Source organism: Lipotes vexillifer, unplaced genomic scaffold, assembly GCF_000442215.2.
Source record: "Lipotes vexillifer unplaced genomic scaffold, Lipotes_vexillifer_v1.1 scaffold617, whole genome shotgun sequence".
NCBI lineage: Eukaryota > Metazoa > Chordata > Mammalia > Artiodactyla > Lipotidae > Lipotes > Lipotes vexillifer.
In genome coordinates this window covers 1,386,187-1,412,388 of record NW_006771417.1, presented here as the reverse complement: position 1 = coordinate 1,412,388, position 26,202 = coordinate 1,386,187, and the positions used below count along the sequence as shown (strand labels likewise).

The following is a 26,202-nucleotide window of genomic DNA, read 5'->3' as shown; positions in this document are numbered from 1 at the left end:
GAGGGGGAGAGAGAGAGAGAGAGAGAGAGAGAGAGAGAGACCTGGGGTACACATGCATAGAGAGGAAACCATGTGGCCATCTGCAAGCCAAGGAGAGAGGCCTCAGGAGAAACCAAATCTGCCAACACCTTGAGCTTGGACTTCCAGCCTCCAGAACTGTGAGAAAGCAAATTTCTGTTGTTTACATCATCCGATCTGTGGTACTTTCTTATGGTAGCCCCGGGTAGACTAATACAAAAAGGAACTTGATCTAAGTCTTGAAGGATGAATAGGGCCATTTCTGGGAAATGGCCATGGTGAAGATCACTACCCCAGGGTCTGGTTTGGAAAAGCACAAGTGATGAATGAAAGCTATAGAAAGAGTTGGAATGCACATAGTTTGTGGAATTAAAGAGTAGAAGAGAGAACTGAGTGTGAATGGGATATGGGTGGGTCCTTGGGAACTTGTGTGCTGTTATGTCTGGGGTGGGGGAGGTGATTGTGGAGGATCTTGATATGCAGAGAGAGAAAGTTTGTGTTTGATGTAGTAGAAAATATAGGACTTACATTTGGGGTTTTGGTAAGGAGTCAGTTTTAGGAAAATCAGGGAGGATATGAACTGTGGCAGGTATGAAAATGAAGAGTAAAGTGTGGATCCAAGAACCATCATAAAAAGAAAAAAGAAGCCAGAATTTGGTGATAACCTGGGTGTTAATTGGGAAGAGTGAGGAGTTAGGGTTGGATGTTTAATGAGGCTAAGAAGTATCCAGGTAGTTCTTCATCCTTGCGGTTTCATGAGGATTGGAATGTGTTAGCAACTGAGGTGTGGCATTCTCCCACTCCCACTTATTTCAAAGATTTTAAAATGGAAATGTTATCCTCTGTTTCCAGAAAGCTTTATGATTATTAAGCACTCTCCTTTCTCCTGATACCATAGCTTAATGAGTGTGAAAATCCTAGGTATGATTGAGGTGCCCTTTGTGCCCCACAGAATCCTAGAATGTCCCTTCCTAAGATGCGCTGGTTCTCGGGGAGCAGCACGACCATCTGCCTCACTTGCTACATAAATACAGTTGCTCAGATGGTTTATATCTCTAAAATAGTGTATGTTTTCTTTTCTCACTGCAGGAATTATACATGTTTATTGTAGAAATTTTGGATACTATAGACAAATATGAACCAAAAAATCAAATAATTTATAGTTCTACTGCTCGGGTATAGCTACTGTTAACATGGGGAGTCAAAATAAATACTTCTGGGCTTCCCTGGTGGCGCAGTGGTTGAGAGTCCGCCTGCCGATGCAGGGGACGCGGGTTCGTGCCCCAGTCCGGGAAGATCCCACATGCCGCGGAGCGGCTGGGCCCGTGAGCCATGGCTGTTGAGCCTGAGCGTCCGGAGCCTGTGCTCCGCAACGTGAGAGGCCACAACAGTGAGAGGCCCGCGTACCGCAAATAAATAAATAAATAAATAAATAAAATAAATAGTTCTGCTTCCTTCCTCCTTTCTTTTCAATTATTACATGTGGTTATTCAATATGCTAATATTAATGTTATTGGTAACACTGTATGTTTTTTAGAGTCCCTTGTGATTTTCTCTGGTAGTCCCTAGATTGGCATAGGAAATAGTGATTTTTTTCCCAATAAACTTTTGATGGGTGATGTTTGCAGTAGATGGGCAGAGGCTCAGTTTTTCTCTTAGGAAATTGTGGAAACCTCTATGAAATTACATTTGGTAAATTAGAACTGAACTATTACTTTGAAAGTATGTATTTGAGATAGGATGAAAAGGGTTTTTTAGAAGTTTAGATGTCTTCCTTGTAAATAGATCACATTCATCATCTTAATATACTCTTGTATTGAACACATTTTTCCTTATTTCTTTTTTAATCTACAAAGCTTAATTTTAAAGGAGTCAGTCATCTAAAACAGAATGAAATGTCGTTCAGTCTTCTTGGAAATGAAATGTTTAACCACTTGAGATAAAGCAGAAAGGGAGGGTACTTGCCCTCCTTGATTAAGTGGTACTTTAGATTAGTGAATAGCTTCTAAGAAGGTGCAAATTTTACTGTTTTTATTTAATTTCTATGTTGAACTGGTTTTCTAATTTATATTATAAAACTTTCAAATGATCATGAGAAGTGCTTATCATTTGATCTCTGTGGCTGAATAATAAATACCTTTTATCTTTCTGATATTGCAGTTGACTCACGTTGACCAGGCAAGCTTCCTGCTGGGTGCCTTTGGAACATCGTTTATTCTTGATGTCCTGCTAAATCAGTAAGTTTTTCTTGAGCTGCACTCACTGTTTTCAGATACACACATTGAATCCAGTTTCTTATCCTGCTGTAAAATTTTTTTTCTTAGTATATTTTACTTCGTTTTCCAATATCAGTTAAATACTATATTTAAAACTATTGTATCTATTGACTGTAAGTTATAAAGTCTGGTAAATAACAGAAAATGGGTATCTGCTTGAAATTGAACAACTGTAACAGCTTTAAGAATGTAAAATTGAGGGAAAGATTTACTCCAATATTTTGCATAAAGATATATATGACCTAAGTTCCTATGAATGACAGTAAATTAGGAAAATAATACTTTGAGTATTAAAACATCTTTCTTAAGAACAGCAGAAGAGGTTAGTTACCCTTTTTGCTCAGTGAGTCAGGGGAGTGGTTGCATGATAGTGTGATTCCAAATAATGCCATTAGATGCTTTGATTTGGGAGTTGAGTTTTGTAAGGTTTAAGGTACTGGAATTATTCTGTAAATACTATATAATTTTTGAAATTGTCATTACCTAGAATTTTAGGTTTGGGATAGTAGAATTTTAAGTTTGGGAGTGGCTTTTGATGAATCACTGGATTTAATCTCTTCCCTCTGGGTTAGTATCTAAGAAGTCTTACAGGACATTTAGTTGTCTATTCACTTTTTAAAAAAAGCATTAGTATCCCACTTCTTATCCTGGGCAAGCAGGAAGAGACCAGGGCTCTGTCAGCCAGTGTTTCTGAGCTGAGCAGCACTGGACCACAGCTTTGCTGAAATCAGCTGTGCAACAACTTAGGAAGAAAGTTTGAGGCCAGGAGCACAGTACGGTAGACCGAGAGTGAGAACTAGGGCCTAATTTGTCTACAGTGGGGAATCAGCCAGGTGGAAGACTCTGAGTTAATAAAAAAAAGGATGTAAGAGGCAGTTCTTAGAGCTGTACTATCTGGATAGGTAGCCACTAGCCTCTTGTGGCTGTTTAAATTAAAATTAAATAATTAAAATAAAATAAAAAATTCTGTTTCTTAGTTGCATGAACCGCATTTCAAATGCTCAGTAGCCATGTGTAGTTAGTGGTTACCTTATAGGACAAGGCAGAACATTTCCAACATTACAGAAAGTTCTGTTGCACAGTGCTGGTTTAGAGATTTCCTTTGAGGAAAGGGCACATGTGCACTGTTAAGATTATTGAGTGAGGTCAATCAGTATTCAGGAGAATTCATGTCTTCCTTTTAGATTTTAGTCTATGTTTAATTAATTTAATAATTAATTTTACTAGTATCCTAATTTTTCTGGAATTTATTTAAAAAGTTGTCATCATACCATAGTTATTGTTTTAGTGTTTAAGTTATATATTAGTTTATTTTTTAATTAAGCTGCCTTGTAGATAGGTACATTTTGTAAGTAGTGCTTCCCTCTCCCCACATTTTTGTTTCACAAACAGTTTAAATACTGAAAGGCATGTGTTAGATGGCAGTCTGTTATTTGGCTGATCTAACAATGAGAGTGTTTTGTTCTTTGATCATGCACATTTAAAAAATGTAACATAAGTTGTATTTCTACAATACTCATTAAAATAGTTTCCTTCTTATTTTTAAAATTTATGGCCTAGAACATAAATATTAGATGTTTTATACCACACTGTATTTTACCCTAATTTCATAGGGCGTGAATAAGATTGTGTTAATATGATCTGTATCTTATATTCTTGCTTGATGTAAATACCCTAAAATTTACATGTTTGTATGACTCATTTCAGTTTGTCAGCAATTTTAATGTCATAAAGTTTTAAAATACTCATTATGAAGGAATGCATGCTCCTTAGAGAAATAATGAAAGAGTAGAAAAACAATCTCATATAATTCTACCACTTAGACACTGATTGCCCTGTTTTAAGTTGTAACCCTCTCTGTGCTCACTTTCCCATACACCCTACTACCTATTCTCTCTTGCTTAATTTTTAAAATGTTATCACAATTTAATATAAAGGTTGACTCATGAAATTGCCATTTTTGCAGGTCAAAAATTTGATGACCATCATTGTCATATAGTCAACTAATTCTCTGTATTTTAATTTTTAATTTATTAAAAAAATTTTTAAATTTATTATTTTTTTATCTTTTTCCTCCATCTAGAATTTAAGCTCACTGAGGGCTGAGATGTTTTTTCATTTATTGTTGTATCCTTAGCCCAGAATAGGCACTAAATTCTAGGTTGGGAAGTCATATTGACTTAGAAACTAAAGGCTGGAATAGGCCAGGAGACAGAGGAGATGATGGATGAGGGTGGAGGCTGTCAATTGGGGAAGAGTGAAGCAGAAAAAAAGAAAGAGGGCAGATGTTTGGGGCTGGCTTCTAAAAAAGCTGAGCGTACACATCTAGGTATGATTTGGAAAGTCAGGTTCCTAGGTCTCTATTTCAATGACTCCTTTCCATTCCTTCAAATCATGGTTCTGGTAGATACCCGCTGCCTTGTTTTCTGGTTTCTGACATCTGTAATGCCTTGACTTTCAGTACCCCAATGAAGATAGGATATTTATTCATTCTGCCCAAGCCATCTCACTTCCTCTGGAGGAATCCGAGCACTATAGTTTTCTGTTCCTGAAGGGGAGACACATATGGCCATACTTATCAGGGCATGAAGCTTAGAATATGAAGGGTGAAGCAAAATTTCTTTCTAGATACTGGCAAGAACCTCCCTTCTTCTTACTGCAGTACAAAGGAGCTCCATTCTTCTTATTGCAAAGGATAAAATAATAGCATAAATAGAGATTTCCTGGGCTGAGAAACATGTAAAGTTTTTTGTTTTTTGGCCTGGTATCTATATTAAACATAGATGTCAGGTATCTATTTTCTTTATGCTTTATGGTCTAGGATGATTTGATACAAAGGTTTTTTTTCTTATTTTTATGGAGAATGTTTTTATTTCATGGTTTCACTTTATATATTGTCTAGTGGTTATATTGGTTAAGGAGCAGAAAGATGAAAAATCGGTGATGCTCTTTAAGTTTTCCTTCCTTCCTTCCTCCCTCCCTCCCTCCCTCCCTCCCTCCCTCCGTTCCTTCCTTCCTTTCTTTTTTTTCCTCACTCATATGCTTACTAACATTTACTTAATGTAGTTTGTTGGTTGGTTGTTTTTTTTTACTTTTTCTTCTTAAAACGGTTTTTTTTATTGAGGGATAGCTGATTTACAATATTATAGTCGTTTCAGGTGTACAACATAGTGATTCAAAACTACTCCACTTGATGTTATTATAAAATAATGACTACACTCCCTGTGCTGTACAATATATCCTTGTAGATTATTAATTTTATACATAGTCATCTTTACCTCTTAATCCTCTACCCCTATGTTGCCCCTCCCCGCTTCTTCCCTAGCCCCACTGGAAACCACTAGTTTGTTCTGTATATCTGTGAGTCTGTTTCTGTTTTGATATATTGATTCATTTATTTTATTTTCTGGTTCCCCATATAAATGACAACGTAAAGTATTTGTCTTTGTTTGACTTATTTCACTAAGCATAATACCCTCTAGGTCCATCCATGTTGTGGAAAATGCAAAATTTCATCCTTTGTATCTGGTAGGTTGGTTATGTTTCCCAGTGTTAGAGAAGTGGCCTTTTGTAGGAGATATACGTTTCAGCAGGTCTGCTAACCAGAGCTATGTACTCTAGGGGTTCCCCCTATGTGGCCTGTGTGGGTCCTTCTGTTGTGGTGGGTGGACTACTGTGGACGTGCTGGTCAGCATGGCTGGCCCCCTGTTCAGCTGGTTGTCGGGCCCTGCCTTGTGTGGAGGCTGCTGGCCACTTGTTGGTAGGGCTGCGTAATGACAAGCCTGGCTGTGGAACCCCAGCGAGTCCCAGGGCTAGTGCTGGCTCACTGGTGGGTGGAGCTGGGTCCTGGGGACTCTGACTGAAGGGCCCTGGGGGTCCCAAAGCTAGTGGGTGGGGCTAGATCCCAGGGCCATTGGCTGAGGTGCCCAAGGTGTCCCAAATCTGGAGTTGACCTGTTGCTGGGCAGGGTCTAGTCCTGGGGTCTCTGGCTGCAGGGTCCAGGGCTCCCAGAGCTGGTGTTGGATCACTGTTGGGTGGGGCCAGTTCCTGATACAGCTGGCTGCAGGGTCCAGGGTATCCCAAAGTTGTGTCTCCCTGCTGAAGAATGGGGTCAGATCCTGGGGCGACTGGCTGAGGGCCCCAAGGTGTCTCAGGGTTAGGGCTGGCCTGCTGGTGAGAGGACTGGGTCCTGCCATGGCAGGCTGCAGGGCTACCATTGTTTGGGGGCAGATGTCCACCTGCTGGTGGGTGAGGCTGGTACCAAGGCTAGAACTGGCTGGCTGATGGGCAGGGATATAGCCCAGGGGGTTCTGGGATTGGTGCCTGTGCACTGCAGATGGAGCAGGCTCCCCATGTCTCTAGCTGAAGGACCCTGGGGGGTCCCGGATCTAGTGTTTGCACCCTGGTGTGTGGGGCCACGTCCTGGAATCTCTGATGGATAGGGCTGTATCCAGGATTGCTATAGGCTCAGCAGGTCTTCAGGCAGCTGGCCTGCTGGTGGTGGGTCTGTGTCCCCTCCCAGCTAGTCACTTGGCCTGAGATGTCTCAGTACTGGTGCCTGCAGGCTGGTGAGTGGGGACGGGTCTGGTTCTTGGAGCTAATAAGCTGGAGGGAGGGCTCCAGAATGGTTCCAGTGTCTCCGTGGTAGAATAAGCTCCCCAAAATGGCTGCCGCCCGTGTCTCGGTCTCCAGTTTCCTCCTGCCTCTCTGGAACACTTTCCAATATCAGCAGGTGGGTCTGCCACAGGTTCCTTTCAAATGACTACTTCTTCCCTGAGTCCTAGAGTATGTGAGATTTTGTGTGTACCCTTTAAGAGTGGAGTTTCTATTTCCCACAGCCCTTTGGCTCCCGCAAAAGTAATCCCTGCTGGCCTTTAAAGCCAAACATTCTGGGGGCTCATTTTCCTGTCACTGGACCCTCGGGTTGGGGAGCACAATGTAGGGCTCCAACCCCTCTCCCCTTGGGAAGAATCCTTGCAATTATAGCTATTCTCCCGTTTGTGGCTCGCGCACCCTTTGGTATGGGTCTGGACTCTTTCGCAATTTTGCCCCTCCTGTCTCTCTGTGGTTCCTTCTTTCTATCTTCAGCTGTAGAAGGTCTTTTCTGATAGGCTCTGGTCTTTCACATTGGTAGTTTCTTGTATATAAATTTATTTTCATTTTTTGACTGCATTGGGTCTTTGTTGCTATGTGTGGGCTTTCTCTAGTTGCAGCAAGTTGGGGCTGCTCTGCAGTGCACAGGCTTCTCATTGCAGTGGCTTCTCTTTGTTGTGGAGCATGGGCTCTAGGTGTGCACGCTTCAGTAGTTGTGGCATTCAGGCTCAGTAGTTGTGGCGCGCGGGCTTAGTTGCTCCGCGGCATGTGGGATCTTCCCGGATGAGGGCAAAAACCCACGTCCCCTGCATTGGCAGGTGGATTCTTAAACACTGCCCCACCAGGGAAGCCCAGTTTCTTGTAAACAGTTGTCATATTGGTGTGAGAGACCCTGAGAGAAGGTGAGCGTGGGGTCTTCCTACTCCACCATCTTGGGAACTCTTTAACCTAAGCTTTTTTCCTTATGAAGCAATTTATAGGGCTATGGAACAGGTACAGTTTTTTGTCTTGTTTGAAACTGGAGACAAATTAAGTAATTTGTGTAGCTGGATTCCAGCTTGTGTAGCTGGATTCCGGTTGCAGGATACATCCAATAATACATACTTTTAGATTGGAAGGAAGGAAAAGTATCATTATATAATATTCCTTCTAAATGTTCAGTAAACAAGGTTATCTGTAACCAAATTATATACTAATTCAACCTTTAGGTTGTAACTTGTACAGGAGGCAGATGAAGACTATGGGATGGTTAAAAATGAAAAGCACAGCCAGTTCCTGTGTTATTAAGACTGTGAAGGGTGGGAAGCAGTTCTCAACTCCTTCAAGGGGTGAAATTTTTCACAGGTATGAAATTTCACTCTTTGGGACAGATATGTTAATAAAACCAATCATATGGCCTGGCCTGGTCAAAGTAGTCCTGCGGCCACATTGGATCTTTCTAGAGGTCAAGAACTGTTGTTATACTTTATTGTGAAAGAGTCCTCAGAAAGAAAAGGCTCGAGAGGGCAGACAGCAGGAGCGAGAAGAACTACAATCCCGCAGCCTATGGAACGAAAACCACATTCACAGAAAGATAGACAAAACTAAAAGACAGAGGACTGTGTACCAGATCAAGGAACAAGATAAAACCCCAGAAAAACAACTAAATGAAGTGTAGATCGGCAATCTTCCAGAAAAAGAATTCAGAATAATGATAGTGAAGATGATCCAGGACCTTGGAAAAAGAATGGAGGCAAAGATCGAGAAGATGTAAGAAATGTTTAACAAAGACCTAGAAGAATTAAAGAACAAACACCCAGAAGAATTAAAGAACAAACAAACAGAGATGAACAATACAATAACTGAAATGAAAAATACACTAGAAGGAATCAATAGCAGAACAACTGAGGCAGAAGAACGGATAAGTGACCTGGAAGACAGAATGGTGGAATTCACTGCTATGGAACAGAACGAAAAAAAAAAAAAAAGGAAATGAAGACAGTGTAAGAGACCTCTCAGACAACATTAAACGCAACAACATTCGCATTATAGGGGTCCCAGAGGAGAAGAGAGAGAGAAAGGACCAGAGAAAATCTTTGAAGAGATTATAGTCGAAAACTTCCCTAACATGGGAAAGGATGTAGCCACCCAAGTCCAGGAAGTGCAGAGTCCCAGGCAGGATAAACCCAAGGAGAAACATGCCGAGACACATAGTAATCAAATTGACAAAAATTAAAGACTAAGAAAAGTTATTAAAAGCAACAAGGGAAAAACGACAAATAACATACAAGGGAACTCCCATAAGGTTAACAGCAGAAACTCTACAAGCCAGAGAGAGTGGCACGATATATTTAAGGTGATGAAAGGGAAGAACCTACATCCAAGATTACTCTACCCAGCAAGGGTCTCATTCAGATTCGATGGAGAAATCAAAAGCTTTACAGACAAGCATAAGCTAAAAGAATACAGCACCACCAAACCAGCTCTACAACAAATGCTAAGGGAACTACTCTAAGTGGGAAACACAGAGAAGTAAAGGACCTACAAAAAAAACCCCAAAACAATTAAGAAAATGGTAATAGGAACATACATATCGATAATGACCTTAAACGTGAATGGATTAAATGCTCCAACCAAAAGACACAGGCTTGCTGAATGGATACAAAAACAAGACCCATACATATGCTGTCTACAAAAAACCCGCTTCAGACCTAGGGACACATACAGACTGAAAGTGAGGGAATGGAAAAAGATAGTCCATGCAAATGGAAATCAAAAGAAAGCTGGAGGACTTCCCTGGTGGCGCAGTGGTTGAGAGTCCGCCTGCCGACGCAGGGGACACGGGTTCGTGTGCAGGTCCGGGAAGATCCCACATGCCGCGGAGCGGCTGGGCCCGTGAGCCATTGCTGCTGAGCCTGCGTGTCCGGAGCCTGTGCTCCGCAGCGGGAGAGGCCACAACAGTGAGAGGCCCGTGTACCACAAAAAAAAAAAACAAATAAAAACAAACAAACAAAAGAAAGCTGGAGTAGCCATACTCGTATCAGGTAAAATAAACTTTAAAATAAAGAATGTTATAAGAGACAAGGAAGGACACTACATAATGATCAAGGGATCAATCCAAGAAGAAGGTATAACAATTATAAATATATATGCACCCAACATAGGAGCACCTCAACACATAAGGCAGATGCTAAGAGCCATAATAGAGGAAATCAACACTAGCACAATAATAACGGGGGCTTTAACACCTCACTTACACCAATGGACAGATCATCCAAACAGAAAATTAATAAGTAAACACAAGCTTTAAGTGACACAGCGGACCAGGTAGATTTAATTGATATTTATAGGACATTCCATCTGAAAACAGCAGATTACACTTTCTTCTCAAGTGCACATGGAACATTCTATGGAATAGATCACATCTTGGGTCACAAATCAAGCCTTGGTAAATTTAAGAAAACTGAAATCATATCAAGCATCTTTTCCGACCACAATGCTATGAGATTAGGAATCAATTACAGGAAAAAACCGTAAAAACACACAAATGAAGGCTAATTAATACATTACTAAATAACCAAGAGACCACTGAAGAAATCAAAGAGGGAGTAAAAAAACACCTAGAGACAAATGACAACAAAGACATGATGATCCAAAACCTATGGGATGCAGCAAAAGCAGTTCTAAGAGGGAAGTTTATAGCAATACAAGCCTACCTGAAGAAACAAGAAAAATCTCAAAAAACAATCTAACCTTACACCTAAAGGAAATAGAGAAAGAAGAACAAACAAAACCCAAAGTTAGTAGAAGGAAAGAAATCATAAAGATCAGAGCAGAAATAAATGAAATAGAAACCACGAAAACAATAGCAAAGATCAGTAAAACTAAAAGCTGGTTCTTTGAGAAGATATACAAAATTGATGAACCATTAGCCAGACTCATCAAGAAAAAGAGGGAGAGGACTTAAATCAATAAAATTAGAAATGAAAAAGAAGTTACAACAGACACCACAGAAGTACAAAGCATCCTAAGAGATTACTACAAGCAACTCTATGCCAATAAAATGGACAACCTGGAAGAAATGGACAAATTCTTAGAAAAGTATAACCTTCCAAGACTGAACCTGGAAGAAATAGAAAATATGAACAGACCGGTCACAAGTAATGAAATAGAAACTGTGATTAAAAATCTTCCAACAGGGCTTCCCTGGTGGCGCAGTGGTTGAGAATCTGCCTGCTAATGCAGGGCACACGGGTTCCAGCCCTGGTCTGGGAGGACTGCACATGCCACGGAGCAACTAGGCCTGTGAGCCACAACTACTGAGCCTGCGCGTCTGGAGCCTGTGCTCCACAACAAGGGAGGCCGCATTAGTGAGAGGCCCACGCACCATGATGAAGAGTGGTCCCCGCTCGCCACAACTAGAGAAAGCCCTCACACAGAAACGAAGACTCAACACAGCAAAAATAAATAAATTAATTAATAAACTCCTACCCCCAACATCTTCTTAAAAAAAAAAAAATCTTCCAATAAACAGAAGTCCAGGATCAGGTGGTTTCACAGGCGAGAAGAGCTAACACCTGTCCTTCTCAAACTTTCAAAAAATTGCAGAGGAAGGAGCACTCCCAAACTCATTCTACTCCCAAACTCATTCCACCATCACCCTGATACCAAAACCAGATGAAGATACTACAAAAAAAGAAAATTACAGGCCAATATCACTGATGAATATAGATGCAAAAGCCCTCAACAAAATACTAGCAAACAGAATCCAGCAACACATTAAAAGGATCATACACCATGATCAAGTGGGATTTATCCCAGGGATGCAAGGATTCTTCAATATATGCAAGTCAATCAGTGTGATGCACCATATTAACAAATTGAAGAACAAAAACCATATGATCATCTCAATAGATGCAGAAAAAGCTTTTGACAAAATTCACCACCATTTATGATAAAAAATCTCCAGAAAGTGGGAATAGAGGGAACCTACCTCAACATAATAAAGGCCATATACAACAGACCTACAGCAAACATCATTCTCAATGGTGAAAAACTGAAAGCATTTCCTCTAAGATCAGGAACAAGACAAGGATGTCCACTCTCACCACTATTATTCAACAAAGTTTTGGAAGTCCTAGCCATGGCAATCAGGGAAGAAAAAGAAATAAAATAATACAAATTGGAAAAGAAATAAAACTGTTACTGTTTGCAGATGACATGATGCTATTCACAGATAACCCTAAAGATGTCACCAGAAAACTACTAGAGCTAATCAATGAATTTGGTTAAGTTGCAGGATACAAAATTAATGCACAGATATCTCTTGCATTCCTGTACACTAACAATGAAAGATATGAAAGAGAAATTAAGGAAACAATCCCATTCACCATGGCAACAAAAAACTAAAATACCTAGGAATAAACCTACCTAAGGAGGTAAAAGACCTGTACTCAGAAAACTATAAGACACTGGTGAAGGAAATCAAAGATGGCACAAACAGATGGAGAGATATACCATGTTCTTGGATTGGAAGAATCAACATTGTGAAAATGACTCTACTACCCAAAGCAATCTACACATTCAATGCAATCCCTATCAAATTACCAATGAGATTTTTTACAGAACTAGAACAAAAAATCTTAAAATTTGTATGGAGACACAAAAGACCCCAAAGAGCCAAAGCAATCTTGAGGGAAAAACACAGAGCTGGAGGAATCAGACTCCCCAAATTTAAACTATACTACAAAGCTACAGTAATTAAAACAATATGGTACTGGTGCAAAAACAGGAATACAGATCAATGGAAACAGATAGAAAGCCCAGAGATAAACCCACGCACCTATGGTCAACTAATCTATGACAAAGGAGGCAAGGATGTACAATGGAGAAGACAGTCTCTTCAATAAGTGGTGCTGGGAAAACTATACAGCTACATGTAAAAGAATGAAATTAGAACACTCCCTGACACCATATACAAAAATAAACTCAAAATGGATTAAAGACCTAAATGTAAGACCAGACACTGTAAAACTCTTAGAGGAAAACATAGGCAGAACACTCTTTGACATAAATCATAGCAAGATCTTTTTGACCCACTTCCTAGAGTAATGGAAGTAAAAAGAAAACTAAACAAATCTGACCTAATGAAAATTAAAAGCTTTTGCACAGCAAAGGAAACTGTAAACAAGACGGAAAGACAACTCTAAGAATGGGAGACAGTATTTGCAAATGAATCAACGGACTAAGGATTAATCTCCAAAATATATAAACAGCTCATGCAGCTCAACATTAAAAAAACAAACAACCCAATCCAAAAATGGGTTGAAGACCTAAATAGACCTTTCTCCAAAGAAGACATACAGATGGCCAAGAGGCACATGAAAAGCTGCTCAACATCACTAATTATTAGAGAAATGCAAATCAAAACTACAGTGAGGTATCACCTCACACTGGTTAGAATGGGCATCATCAGAAAATCTACACACAACAAATGCGGGAGAGGGTGTGGAAAAAAGGGAACCCTCTTGCACTGTTGGTGGGAATGTAAATTGATACAGCCACTATGGAGAACAGTATGGAGGTTCCTTAAAAAACTAAAAATAGAATTACCATATGACCCAGCAATCCCACTACTGGGCATATACCCAGAGAAAACCATAATTCCAAAAGACGCATGCACCCCAATGTTCATTGCAGCACTATTTACAATAGCCAGTCATGGAAGCAGTCTGAATGCCCATCAACAGACGAATGCATAAAGAGGATGTGGTACATATATACAATGGAATATTACTCAGCCATAAGAAGGAATGAAACTGGGTCATTTGTAGAGATGTGGATGGACCTAGAGACTGTCATACAGAGTGAAGTAAGAAAGAGAAAAACAAATATATTAATGCCTATATGTGGAATCTAGAAAAATGGTACAGATTAACCACTTTGCAAGGCAGAAATAGAGACACAGATGTAGAGATCAAATGTATGGACACCAAGGGGGGAAAGTTGGGGGGTGGTGGTGGTGGGATGAATTGAGAGGTTGGGATTTCTATATATACACTAATATGTATAAAATAGATAACTAATAAGAACCTGCTCTATAAAAAAAAAGAAAAGAAAAGAAAAGATAAGAGTCAATAAAGATATTTAACTCTATTATTGAAGTAATTCAGGCCAGGTCTGTTCCTGTAACTCTCTCCGTCTTCTTCACTAAGTGGATAATTAAACTGCCGAAAGCAATGCAAGAATATTGAAAAAATTTCTTTTCAGATCTCCTTGTTTTTTTACAACTGGTGAACTGACAGAAATAAACCACGTATACACATACACACACCCCACACAACACACCATGCAAAGAAGCAAATACTCCACGTGGACTGTAGTTGGTTGTTTTAGAATGTGAAACACATAACGATAAAGAGAGAACCCATCTTTTTTTTGTCGATAATTTATAAAAATATTTATTTTATATTGAAGTATGGTTGATTAACAGTGTTGGTTATCTATTTTAAATATAGTTGTGTGTATGTGGAAGGGATTCTGCTGTCCAGCTATCAGATCTTGAGATGATCCAATTCTTAAATTTTGGCTTTTGAAAAAATAGATTTTTTCACTTTTATCTTATTTCAATGAAAACAAAAATAGTTTCTCTCACTCTGTGATTCTTATATCAGTCTCTTTTTTTATCCTACTTCACGGGGGCACAGGGGGGTAGGGAGGGCATACAGGGACTCAAACGTGACAGCTGTCAGTAGATGGGTTGCCCTTGCAGATGGGAGGGGATGTAGAGCCAGGGGTGGGAGATGAGGATGGGTGGGAGGAGAAGCAGGAGCCAGGTCAGGAACACCCAAATGCTATTCACATGAGCAAGTCCATCTTGTCTTCTTTCATTTAGGGGAATCATCTGCCAATTAGTGATCTTTCACTTGCTTTCCACTGGGACTCTTGAATTTGCAAGGAAAGTAGGAATCACAATAGGTAAAAGGCAGGGAATGAATTCAGTTGGAATTGAAGGTTAAGTTTGGAAGAGTCTCATTTACTTAACCATGCCCTATTTTCAATGTGGTAAATAGAATGCTTACAGTGTAGATAAAAATAAGTGACGAGGATAAGATTATAATGAAAAATGATGATGTTATGTGATGATAATGAAAAGCATGAGATCTTTCACTGTTATTAATGAATCTGTAACTATCTTGCTGTTTAAATTCATTATGGTATTTGTTTATACGTACGTTTAATACAAAATTTTTGTGTAGAACACAAATCAGTGTTGAATAGTTCTTATCAATAATCATCCTTATCTTCATTTTATGCACACATATGTGTATATAAACATGTGTGCACATATGTTTATATAAAAGGCACACACTTGTATGACCACAATGCATATGAATGCAGACACACGTGTACATACATACATACATATGTATACATATATATTCATTTCTTAAGCCTCTAGTAATTTCTGAGAGTTCTTCTACACCCTGAGGTCTCAGGACAAACAAGGAAATAAGTACCCTATTCTTAGGGAGTTTGCATTCTAGTCAGAAAAACAATGAACATGTAAACAAATAATTTCAGAGAGTGATAGTGCCATTAATAGCAAGTGCCTGATATGGAGGTGAGGGTGCTATTTGAGCAGTGGTTGTCAGGGACAGGCCATCTCTGAGGAGATGACTTTTGACTGAAGGGGCAGAGAGAACAGCAGGTTTCAAGGCCCTGAGGCAGGAACAAACAGTATATTTGAGAGACAGGAAGATGGCTTAGGAGGCTGGAACTGGAGCCAAGAGGTTATTAAATGAGGTTGGAAAGGTAGAAGGGCCCAAATCATGTAGAAAGTTAGAAGGATACTCTTAGGCCACAGGAAAGACTTTGGATGACAGTCTAAGCAGAGGTAACTGGTATTTTCTACACCATAAGTTTCATTATTCATTCTTTTCTGCACTGACTTATGATCCTTTATTCATTGTATTTACTTATTGTGTATTTTAATGTCTTCTCAAAGCAATCTCTTCTAAAGATCTATTCATTACTTATTGGGCCTAGTACCACCATACTATTTACTGTAGCTATATAAGTGTTTCAGTATCTAGCATGGAAAACTCTCTTGTTATTTTAGTTTCATTTTGCAAAATTTCTTACATATTTTTGCCTTTTCTTAGGTGGAAATTTAGGGTAATTTTGTCACTTTCTTTTAGGAATTTTAATTGGACTGTCACTAAACCGATCATTTAATTTGAGAAAAGTACACCTTTTATGGTACTAAGTCCCCATCAGTATCATTGTGGTTGCTGTTGGGTTTTTTTAATTTAAGCAACTTTTTTCTGTCTATCGATAAAATTTAGTACTTTGGTTTTTGTAGGTCCTGCACATTTTATGTAGAACATATTCATGGGAATTGTATTTTTTTTGTTGCTACTGTGGATATTTTTTCCATCATATTTTATAATTAATTATTGGTGTCATTCTTAATATTGCTAATGATTTTTCATTGTTTCTTTGGGGTTTTCTAGTTTGACAATAACATGACTGGAAAATCATGAGAGCTTTATTTTTCTTTTCAAGATGATACTTCTTATTACTGTTGTGCATCTTAGTGCTTTTTCTAGAAGTTCCTGAACTCTATTATTTGATGATAATAGCATTTTTGTCTTGGTTCTTTTGGTAATAGGAAAATCTCTAGAATTTACTGTTAAGTAGGATGTCAAGTCTTGATTTTTGAGAGCTAGTCTTTATCTAGTTTATCTAGTTTAACTAGTCTTTAGCTAGTTAAACCAGCATCCTATATCTTGTTTACATTTTCTCTTTTTTTTAAAGGAATGGGTATTAGATTTTATTGAATGCCTTTTTAATCAATGCAAGTGAACATATGGAATTTCTTATTTGACTTATTGTGATTTAGTACAGTAATGTTTCCTGTTATTAGAAATTATTCTTGACTGTAGAGGATAAACTCTACATTGTTATGTTGGATAACTCGTTGTTCCTGGCCTCTCTCCTTGTGACTATAAAATAGAATCACACCTCCTGTTTTTATCTAAATTACTATGGCACAAGTCCCAGCTTGCCTTCCTTCTGTAAATTACCTCCATCTCCAAGTGTTTTTTTCCCTCAACTGTTTGTGAGATTTGTTCTCTAGTCTTTTATGTTGTCACTCTATTCTTGCCTCTGATAGATCCCCCGCATTGACCCTCGTGACAGCTGCGCTGCTGGGCACAGCTGTCCTCCACCAGTGATGGCTGCTATATCTGCCAGGAGTGGTCTCGCTAAGAACCCACAAGTCCAAACCCATCCACAGGCCTTCTTGTAGAGGTCATTGATACCACTGGGAGCACACAGACATATCCTCTGCTCAGAGCCAGGCAGAGAAAAGGGAAAGTCCTTACTTTTCCCGGTCCAAGGCACCTTACATTTTCTTTCAAGGTGAAAAGCAATGGGGACATCCACTCTCAGAAGGTGAAACTGAACCCCTGCTTTCAGAGTTGTGATCTGACTTGACTCCCATGGCTTGACAATACTTTTCCCAAAGGATGGCTTATTTAACTTTAAACAATATCCCATGTGGGGTGCCTATAGCTCAGAGCACCGAATACATTTCCTTGTCACAGTTGTTCCTCCTGCATGAAGTGAAGAAAAGATCAGGATTGCACAGCCTTCCTCCTTTAACTTGGGCTCCTAATTTCCTCTGATCCAGTGCTTAGACAAGGACAGACAGTTTTTGGGAGTGGAGCAGTCTGACAAGCAACAGACGTGTAGTGGCTTAACTCTGCAATTAACACCTTGAGGTGAGTGTAATTGCTTTTCTCTACTGGTTCAGGCTTTCCCCACAGTTCAGACAACTCTGAGGGTTTTCTAGGGGGACCTGCCCCTCCAAAAAGGGAAGGTTGCCCAATCATTTTAGAATGCTGCAACTGATTTTAAGGAGCTTTATAGCTTAAAATTATAAGATCCAGTCTCTTTAGGTACCCCATTACTAACTACTAAAATAATTTTGCTGTTACATTATTTAGAATTTTTGCATCAGCAATCATAAAGGAGATCGGCATCAGTCTTTTTTTTTTTTTTTTTGGTATCAGGGTTAAAAAGCTGTAAAAAATGGTATTTTTCACTTACAAAAAATTCCCTGAAACATTATCTTGTGTGTATAGGACTCATACATATATATTTTAATGTTTAAAAGTCCTTATCTTTATCCTGACTGGTCCTGTAACACTTTTAATAGATAAGACATTGATAAGCTATTTTTTGATGGGTATTGATGTATTCATCTAGTTCTTGTTAAGTCAACTTTGAGAAATTGCATTTTCCCAAAGAATTGTCTACATCGTTGAGCATGGCTTGCGGGATCTTAGTTCCCCAAGCAGGGATTGAACCTGGGCCCCTGGCAGTGGAAGTGTGGAGTAGCCACTGGGAAGCCAGGGAATTCCCCACACATGCTTTCTAGAAAATAATTTCTAAAATTTCTTCTGTATCTATTATTATATCTTCTTTCCCAATGCTACTTTTATTTGTGCTTATCTTATCAAATATAACCCAATACGCACAAACTTTTAGAAACATTTATTGCATAAAATTAAAGACTTTTCATTAAAATTTTTTATTGAGGGACTTCGCTGGTGGCGCAGTGGTTAAGAATCTGCCTGCCAATGTAGGGAACACGGGTTCGAGCCCTGGTCCGGGAAGATCCCACATGCCACAGAGCAACTAAGCCCATGTGCCACAACTACTGAGCCTGCTCTCTAGAGCCTGTGAGCCACAACTACTGAAACCCTCTTGCCACAACCACTGAAGCCCACACACCTAGAGCCTGTGCTCTGCAAGAGAAGCCACCACAATGAGAAGCCTGCGCACCACAATGAAGAGTAGCTTGCACTCGCCGCAACTAGAGAAAGCCCGCGCACAGCAACAAAGACCTAACACAGCCAAAAATAAATAAATAAATAAATGTATTTTTAAAAAAAGCTTAAAAAAATTTTTATGGGGTATTTTTACTTGTCATAAAATTCATCCATTTCACGTTATACAATTTAATGATTTTTTAAAAGTAACTTTACTGAGTGGTGCAACCATTACCATTACCATAACATCAGTTTTATTTATCTATTTATTTACATTTAAATTTAATTTATTTATTTTTGGCTGCCTTGGGTCTTCATTGCTTCGTTGCTCGCGGCAAGAGTGAGCTACTCTTCATTGTGGTGCGCGGGCTTCTCATTGCGGTGGCTTCTCTTGTCATGGAGCACCGGCTCTAGGTGCGCGGGCTTCAGTAGTTGTGGCTCGCAGGCTCTAGAGCGCAGGTTCAGTAGTTGTGGTGCATGGGCTTAGTTGCTCCATGGCATGTGGGATCTTCCCAGACCACGGCTCTAACCCGTGTCCCCTGCATTGGCAGGTGGATTCTTAACCACTGTGCCACCAGGGAAGCCCTACCATAACATCAGTTTTAAAACACTTTTCATCTCTCCAAAAATATCCCTCATTTCCATTTAAACTTAATCCCCATTCCTATCTCTAGCCCCAGGCAATCACTAATTTACTTTTTATCTTTATAAATTTGCCTTTTCTGTATATTTCATATAAAGGGAATCATACAACATGTGTTCTTGTGTCTCTTTTCTTTGGCATGTTTTTGAAGTTCATCTATGATGTAGATGTGTCAGTACTTAATCCTTTTTATTGTTGAGTGTTACTTCATTGTATAGATATACCACATTATATCTCTCTATTGTTGTTTCTAGTTTGGGGCTATTATGAATATGCTGCTGTGAACATTCACATGTAAGTCTCTGTGTGGATGTTAAGTTTTCATTTCTCTTAGGTAGATACCTAGAAGTGGAAATTTTGAGTCCTGTGGTAGGCTTATGTTTAATTGTTTTGAGAAATGCTAAACTGGTTTCCAGAGTAGACTTTTGAGTTTTTAATGGTGCAGTAATAGCTGTTTTTCTGTAAGCTCTATTTCACAGGCAGGGTGGTGTCAAGTATAAACAGTTGCTAAGCTTTCAGGTTTTCCATTCCGTGTCCATGGTAAATCTGGAAAGAGTTTCATACTTCTCATGATTATGATCTTAAGCTCTTTGGTTCGTAATAAAGCTCTACCTTTGAAATATATCTTGAACTTTTGACACTTTTTGAAGGGTAGGATTCCACTATTGGTAGAATACCCTAAGGAACTTTAAGTAGACCTCACAACTCTTATGCCTTAGCTAAAGCATATTTCATTTCCTCTTGTTTATTCTGAGTTGAAAAGTGGTAGTTTTAATCTAGGAATCCTAAAACTAGACTTTACAACTTCCTCTCACAGGCAGAAAGTCTCCTAGGCTTAGCCCAGGGTAGCCTCGGTTGTTAGCGGGACAGCTGCGAAGCCCAGAATAAAGGGAAACTGGGTTGGAAGTCACTGGAAGGGCCATTGGGTATGTCTGACAAAGAGCCAGAAAGTGACCCAAGGCAGAGAGCCAATCCTAAAGCTAAGACATGAAGTTGTTTTGGAAGGGGCATCTGGAAGGAATCCTAGAGGCAATCAGACCCTAGGGGCTGGAGCCTTTTATAGGGTTTAGAAGGCCAAGCTCATGGGTGAGGAGGAAGCTACTGCAAGGCTCAGGTCAGCCCTTTTATAAGGAGAGATCGGAGCTGAGTAGTGGAGTCAGCTCCCTGTGCATCTTCTTATTAAACTGGTCTATTTAAGCTTTCTGCTTTCTGGCTGGCTTTTTAAAGTACAGCCTTAGTGCAAACACATTGTCTTTAAAATATGACCTTGAGATGTTTTTAGCATTATCTGCTCATTTAATAGGGGAGTCTGGAGATTTCAGCATAATTGTAAGCACATTATTTAAATTGTAAATAAAATAATCACAGAATTATTCAATATAACCAAGACTATTTATGGTGTTAGTTCTTCAAGGAAAATACCATAGAAGTACTATTTTTATAGTTAAAATGATTAATGTATATTTTTGTATTACAGATTTATTAGATGAGCTGAAAATGTAGTTTGCTAGATATAGTAAATAGTCTTAATGTACAACAATGAAACGTGTAATGTTTTTGCATAATTGCATAGAAACTCTTTTGTGCTTTTATAGTGATTAGGAGACATGTTGAAGATTAAATTACCAGCTCACTGCTGTTTTTCTCCCAGTTGCCAAATTATTGAACTCTGTTAAATTATCTAGCAGTGAGAGTGGTATAGCCCAACCACAGGGAACTGTGACAGCAGGTACAGCAAATTGGATTCCCTAGATTTATTTAATATAATTTAAGTTTATGATACGATTGTTAAAATATTGGGTGAACAAAATCTTTGCACCCATGAGTGACGGGACACCTGTTCTGTAATAGCGATATTTGTTTTACAGTAAAGACTATGTAGAGTGAGGTGTAAGGTACATGCTTACCCAGGTGACATCTGCATAGAGCCTGCTTGTTGCTCTTTGTCTCTGAAATATTTTCTCACACATACAAAAAATATGTAAGAATCTGTTATCACACCCTGTGAAAATACCTGTTGGCATACGTTCTCAGCCAATGAGATCTGATGTGGCAGGTTGTACTGTATACTCTTGTCCTGTGAGTGTTAACCTTAACTATTCTCAGGCAGGGGGTAATATCTATTGTGTATCCAGAGGGCCAATACAGACTGGGTACAACCTTTTATAAAGTCCATATTTATACCATTATATAGTTTATACCATTATATAGTTTTACCCCTTATATATATATATGGATCCCTAAACACAAAGGTACATCTCTCTTTTTAAAAATTTGAACATAGGGTAGACTTGTGCATTTTTATTTATGAAATGTTTACATTCGATCACAGTCATTAGTTTTTGTGATGCTCAAATTATCCCAAAGTTGGCTAGTGGGAACCCTTTCATTTTGGCTCCTATGTCCTTTTGACATGACCCCGTTAATGTTTAAGTGCTTCTTTACCTTCTGGGCCAACAAGAAAGACTTCTTGGAGCTTCCCTGGTGGCGCAGTGGTTGAGAGTCCGCCTGCCGATGCAGGGGACACGGGTTCGTGCCCTGGTCCGGGAAGATCCCACATGCTGCGGAGCGGCTGGGCCTGTGAGCCATGGCCGCTGAGCCTGAGCTGCCTGTGCTCCGCAACGGGACAGGCCACAGCAGTGAGAGGCCCGCGTACCGCAAAAAAAAAAAACAAAAACAAAAAAAAAAAAAAAGAAAGACTTCTTGCCTTCTGGGACAACCAGGTTCACTTTTTACTTTAGAACTGATTTCTATTTGTTAATAGACTGATCCTTATCTTCATTTTGCTAATTCAATTGTATATCATCATCACCTTATTACATAAAAAAGCCAAGGACTGACAGCTATCACTTATTCTTATTTTTAATCAAATACTGAACCAACACATGAATCAGTAACAAAAGCATTCCAGTTACTTGTCTTTCGGGAGGATTGCCTTACACATAATAATTAAATTAGGTGAAATACAGGATCTCAGATATATCTGCTTTAACAATATTATAATAGCCATAAGTAGGGTTTGAGGTGATAATCAGAATTTTAAAGCAACATTAGAATTCTAAGGGAATAAGTTCTTAATATCCTTAAGGTTGAAACAATCAATTAAAAAAGACCTACATTTGTTTCCCTACCTACCAGTGAAATTCTGCATGTCTTTTTCTCTTCTAACCAAAAGAGATTTGATTAGAAATCTGTAAACCCTAATCAGATTCAACTCAGATCAGAGAAATGATCTTGGTGTTCAGGTAACTCTTGACTGTGTGGAGGAAACGAATACCTCTCCAGTGATCTATAGTACAAGATGATCAAAGCTGATTCTAGTGGTATCAATCCAGGGAGGGAATGAACGATCTTGCCCATTAAAGAGCTTTTGATAAAACTTCACAGAAAAATTGATATTTTGTTCTGAGTATTAAGCGTTGTAAGATTTTGCTAGGACAGGGTTTATCTAAAGCAGAGAAAAGAGAACAATGATATGGTCATGTGAAAGTGCCTTGGGGCAGAGTTGTATAAAGTTCAGGCAGCTGGGGAACTAGGAGATTAAGCTATTATAATAGGTTGGGGGCCTGACAGGTATGTCCAAGTGAGTTCTTGATTGCCATACTATCTGGACTTTATCGGGTTGGCAGTGGAGGACTGTCAAAGTTTTTAAGCGATTAAGTCGTAAATTCAGAAAGATAACTTTGATAGTAGTATGGAAATCTGATTAATTGTGAAAACAAAAACCTGGTGTGTTTTGAGCTACATATTAAGAAGCTTCTTTTATTAGTGGCTTTGATTCTCAAAAATAATTCCTGAATCCCATAGGTAGTATAAGTTTTTAGGTTTACTGTAGGCGGTGACTTTACTTATTTATATTATGAAATTGTTTACCTGTAGCACATTTTGATAATGAATTAGCTGGGAATTTTTGGGTTAAAAATGATGGAAAAGTCTGACTCAAAGAATCTTACATAAAAGGAGATTCTAATCTCACGTAACTGTTGGTCCAGAGGTTGGGCAGCCCCAGGCGTGGCTCCAGCTCTGCTGCTTTGCCACTCTCATGTCCAGAGGAGACAAAAAGACCTTCTCCCTCTCTGTCTCACTCTGGGGATCCAGGAAAAGCCTTTTTACTGAAACTTCCAAAGTCTTGTTGGCCAGAATTGAGTCAAACCGCTGTTAAACCACTCCTTGGCAAAAGGAAAATTGTCTCTGTGATGAGTTGATAATAATCAGGGTTACCCTGGAGATGGGTGAGTTCATCTTTCTCCTGTCATATGGGAGAAGGGAGGATCTCTGACCCATTCAGGGTTCTTCTCTTAGCTAGTGGCATATGGAGTGGATATTGAGAGGTAGCCAACAGAGTCTGCCAAAGAGAACATCGGGTAAAGGTGACCTTCAAAGAATAGATTGGAGTGCTATTGCAATACTGAGGCTGAGTTCATTCCACAGACCTGCTGACATGAGAACCCTCTGATCTGCCAAATGCACATCCCTTTATCCTTGATCCGAGAGGGACTGCCTTAACCAAAAATAATGAGTCACGTGACAATAAAACCTGGGAATTCTTACTGAATTTTATTCATTGGCTTTTGTAATCCCATGTACATCTTCTTCTTATTCATATCCACTGAAACCCTGTAATAAATTGCTTTAACTTTTTTTCATTTTAGTAACTTCTGTTGTAAGTAGTTACAGTGATCAGATTAGATGTATCAAATGTCAGGTTTCACCAGGAAAGCTGCGCATGCTGTGAAATTCAGCCTTGCAGCTGCTCTGGACCCCACCAGAGCCCATCACTTCCCTCTGTAGGAAAGTCAGTATGCCTTAGGCCTTTCCAGCCCTTGCTTTACCCTTTCCATTACCTCACCCATCAAGTACGCTCTGTCCTGTCCCCTGCTGGGTATCACCCAGCTACCTTGGTCCTGTTAAGAACCTGTTCTCTGATAAATTATTCCATGATGATGTGCTGCCTGGTTCGAGTCCCCTTCTTAGCCCATGTATGTGACTTTTCAGCCTCTTTGGAGTACCTCCAAGGACTGACTCTAAAATGTGGTATTTCAGGCCACCTAGGACTACACAGAAGGATTTTAAGCACTGTGATGTCTCTTAATTTTCACTGCACAAAAAGCATGGTATGCATAGAAGTTGCCCTATTCAAAGGATGATTTGAGCCCATGAACCCAGATTTACACTAGACTTCACTGAGAGATTCTGAACACTTAAGCAATAATCATTTAGAGAAAAAACAAAATCAAACCATCTTAATAATGAAAGCTTCTAAGTTTTCTGATATAAATAACATACTAAAAAAAAAAACCCCTCTCCTCTTTTTACAAAAATTATTTTGAGGGCTTCCCTGATGGCGCAGTGGTTGAGAGTCCGCCTGCCAATGCAGGGATCACGGGTTCGTGCCCCGGTCCGGGAAGATCCCACATGCCGTGGGGCGGCTGGGCCCGTAAGCCATGGCCGCTGAGCCTGCGTGTCCAGAGCCTGTGGTCCGCAACGGGAGAGGCCACAACAGTGAGAGGACCACATCCAGTTAAAAAAAAAAAAAAAAAAAAAAAAAAAAATTTTGAGTAGTTTTGTATTAATTCAGGTCAATTCCACAATGAAAATGATTGTCATTCTTCAGCCAAACTTCATTGCAGAGATCAGGTACCCTGCTGTCGCTTGAGTAATTCTTCCCCCCCGTACTTTCTGCCTCTCTGGATCTAATTTTGATGTGGATGTAATCCATATCTCTTTTTTAAAAATATTTTTTTCTGACTGGTCCCACCCCAATTCCTTTTCTAAAGCTTGTGGCTCAGATTGTAACAGACAACAAAGCTTAATAGAGGTCACAGAAAATCCCATTTCTCACTTTGCTATGTACCTTGCATTTAAAGTGCATAATCACGTAAACTTCCTAATTAAAATTTATTATGCGAATAAATATTCTTCAAAGTCAAAGTGGTGAAATGACTTTGAAACAGTCCTCTGGCAGTGGTTTTTTAAAGGTCTTTTATTTAACTAGTAACACATGGCCATGGATATGAATACCAGAGGATTTTAGAGAAATAGCAGATGTGGATTTACTCCTCCCTCTGCAGAATTGATCTTGGAAATTCCAGTGCCTGGATGGAGAGGCTTAGGGTTTTCCCTGAAGTACACTGCTGATTGCTACTGGGCAATGTCCAGAAGGGCTCTCCTTTTGATTCCAAAAGGACTCTTCTCACAGGCCATGAACTAGCCTGCAAACCCACCCTCAGGGACATCTTACCTTTTTCATCTTTCCCAGTCATGCAAATTCATGCAAAATTTCTACATTAATGTCTTCCTCATTAACAGTTTTCCTAGCCCAGTGATCTCAACTCTGGCTTCATATTACAATTACTTGGGGAATTGTAAAAACTACCAATGCCTGGGTCCTATTCTAGACCAGCTAGTGGTTTCCCAGTTTCGTCCCTGGACCAACAGCATAGCAGCCTCCACATCATCTGGGAACTTGTTAGAGATGAACATTCAAGATCCTCACACAGACTTACTGAATCAGAACTTCTGGTGGAGTAGGACTCAGGAAACGGTGTTTTAACAAAAGCCCTCTGAGTGATTTTGATGTGTGTTCAGATTTGAGAACCACTGATCTAGTCTATTTTCCCTCTGACACTCACCTCCTGCTATCAGTTTTATTTCTCATGATCTTGATATAGTCCAGACCCCAACCCTGTATCTGTGTGCCACCCATCTCCTTATGTATATAGGAACTTTCTGTTGTTATTGTTCAAGGTTCAATAATTTAACTGTTCTCACTCATAATAAACATAGCATCTTGTGGGTAAATCCTATTGAAACCTATGAAGATTTTTTGCTGTTGCTGTTGATTGATTTTTTT

The 26,202-nt window shown here is 39.4% G+C and overlaps 1 protein-coding gene across 3 annotated transcripts in view; it reads left to right on the top strand.

Moving 5' to 3' along the window:
* ADAM22 (ADAM metallopeptidase domain 22) overlaps window positions 1-26,202 on the top strand; it is a 243,068-nt gene that overhangs the window by 39,135 nt on the left and 177,731 nt on the right. For all 3 annotated transcript variants that reach the window (XM_007446746.1, XM_007446748.1, XM_007446747.1), the window contains exon 3: window positions 2,179-2,255. In XM_007446746.1, the coding sequence (XP_007446808.1) occupies window positions 2,179-2,255 (77 nt within the window). The remainder of the gene's footprint in view (window positions 1-2,178; window positions 2,256-26,202) is intronic.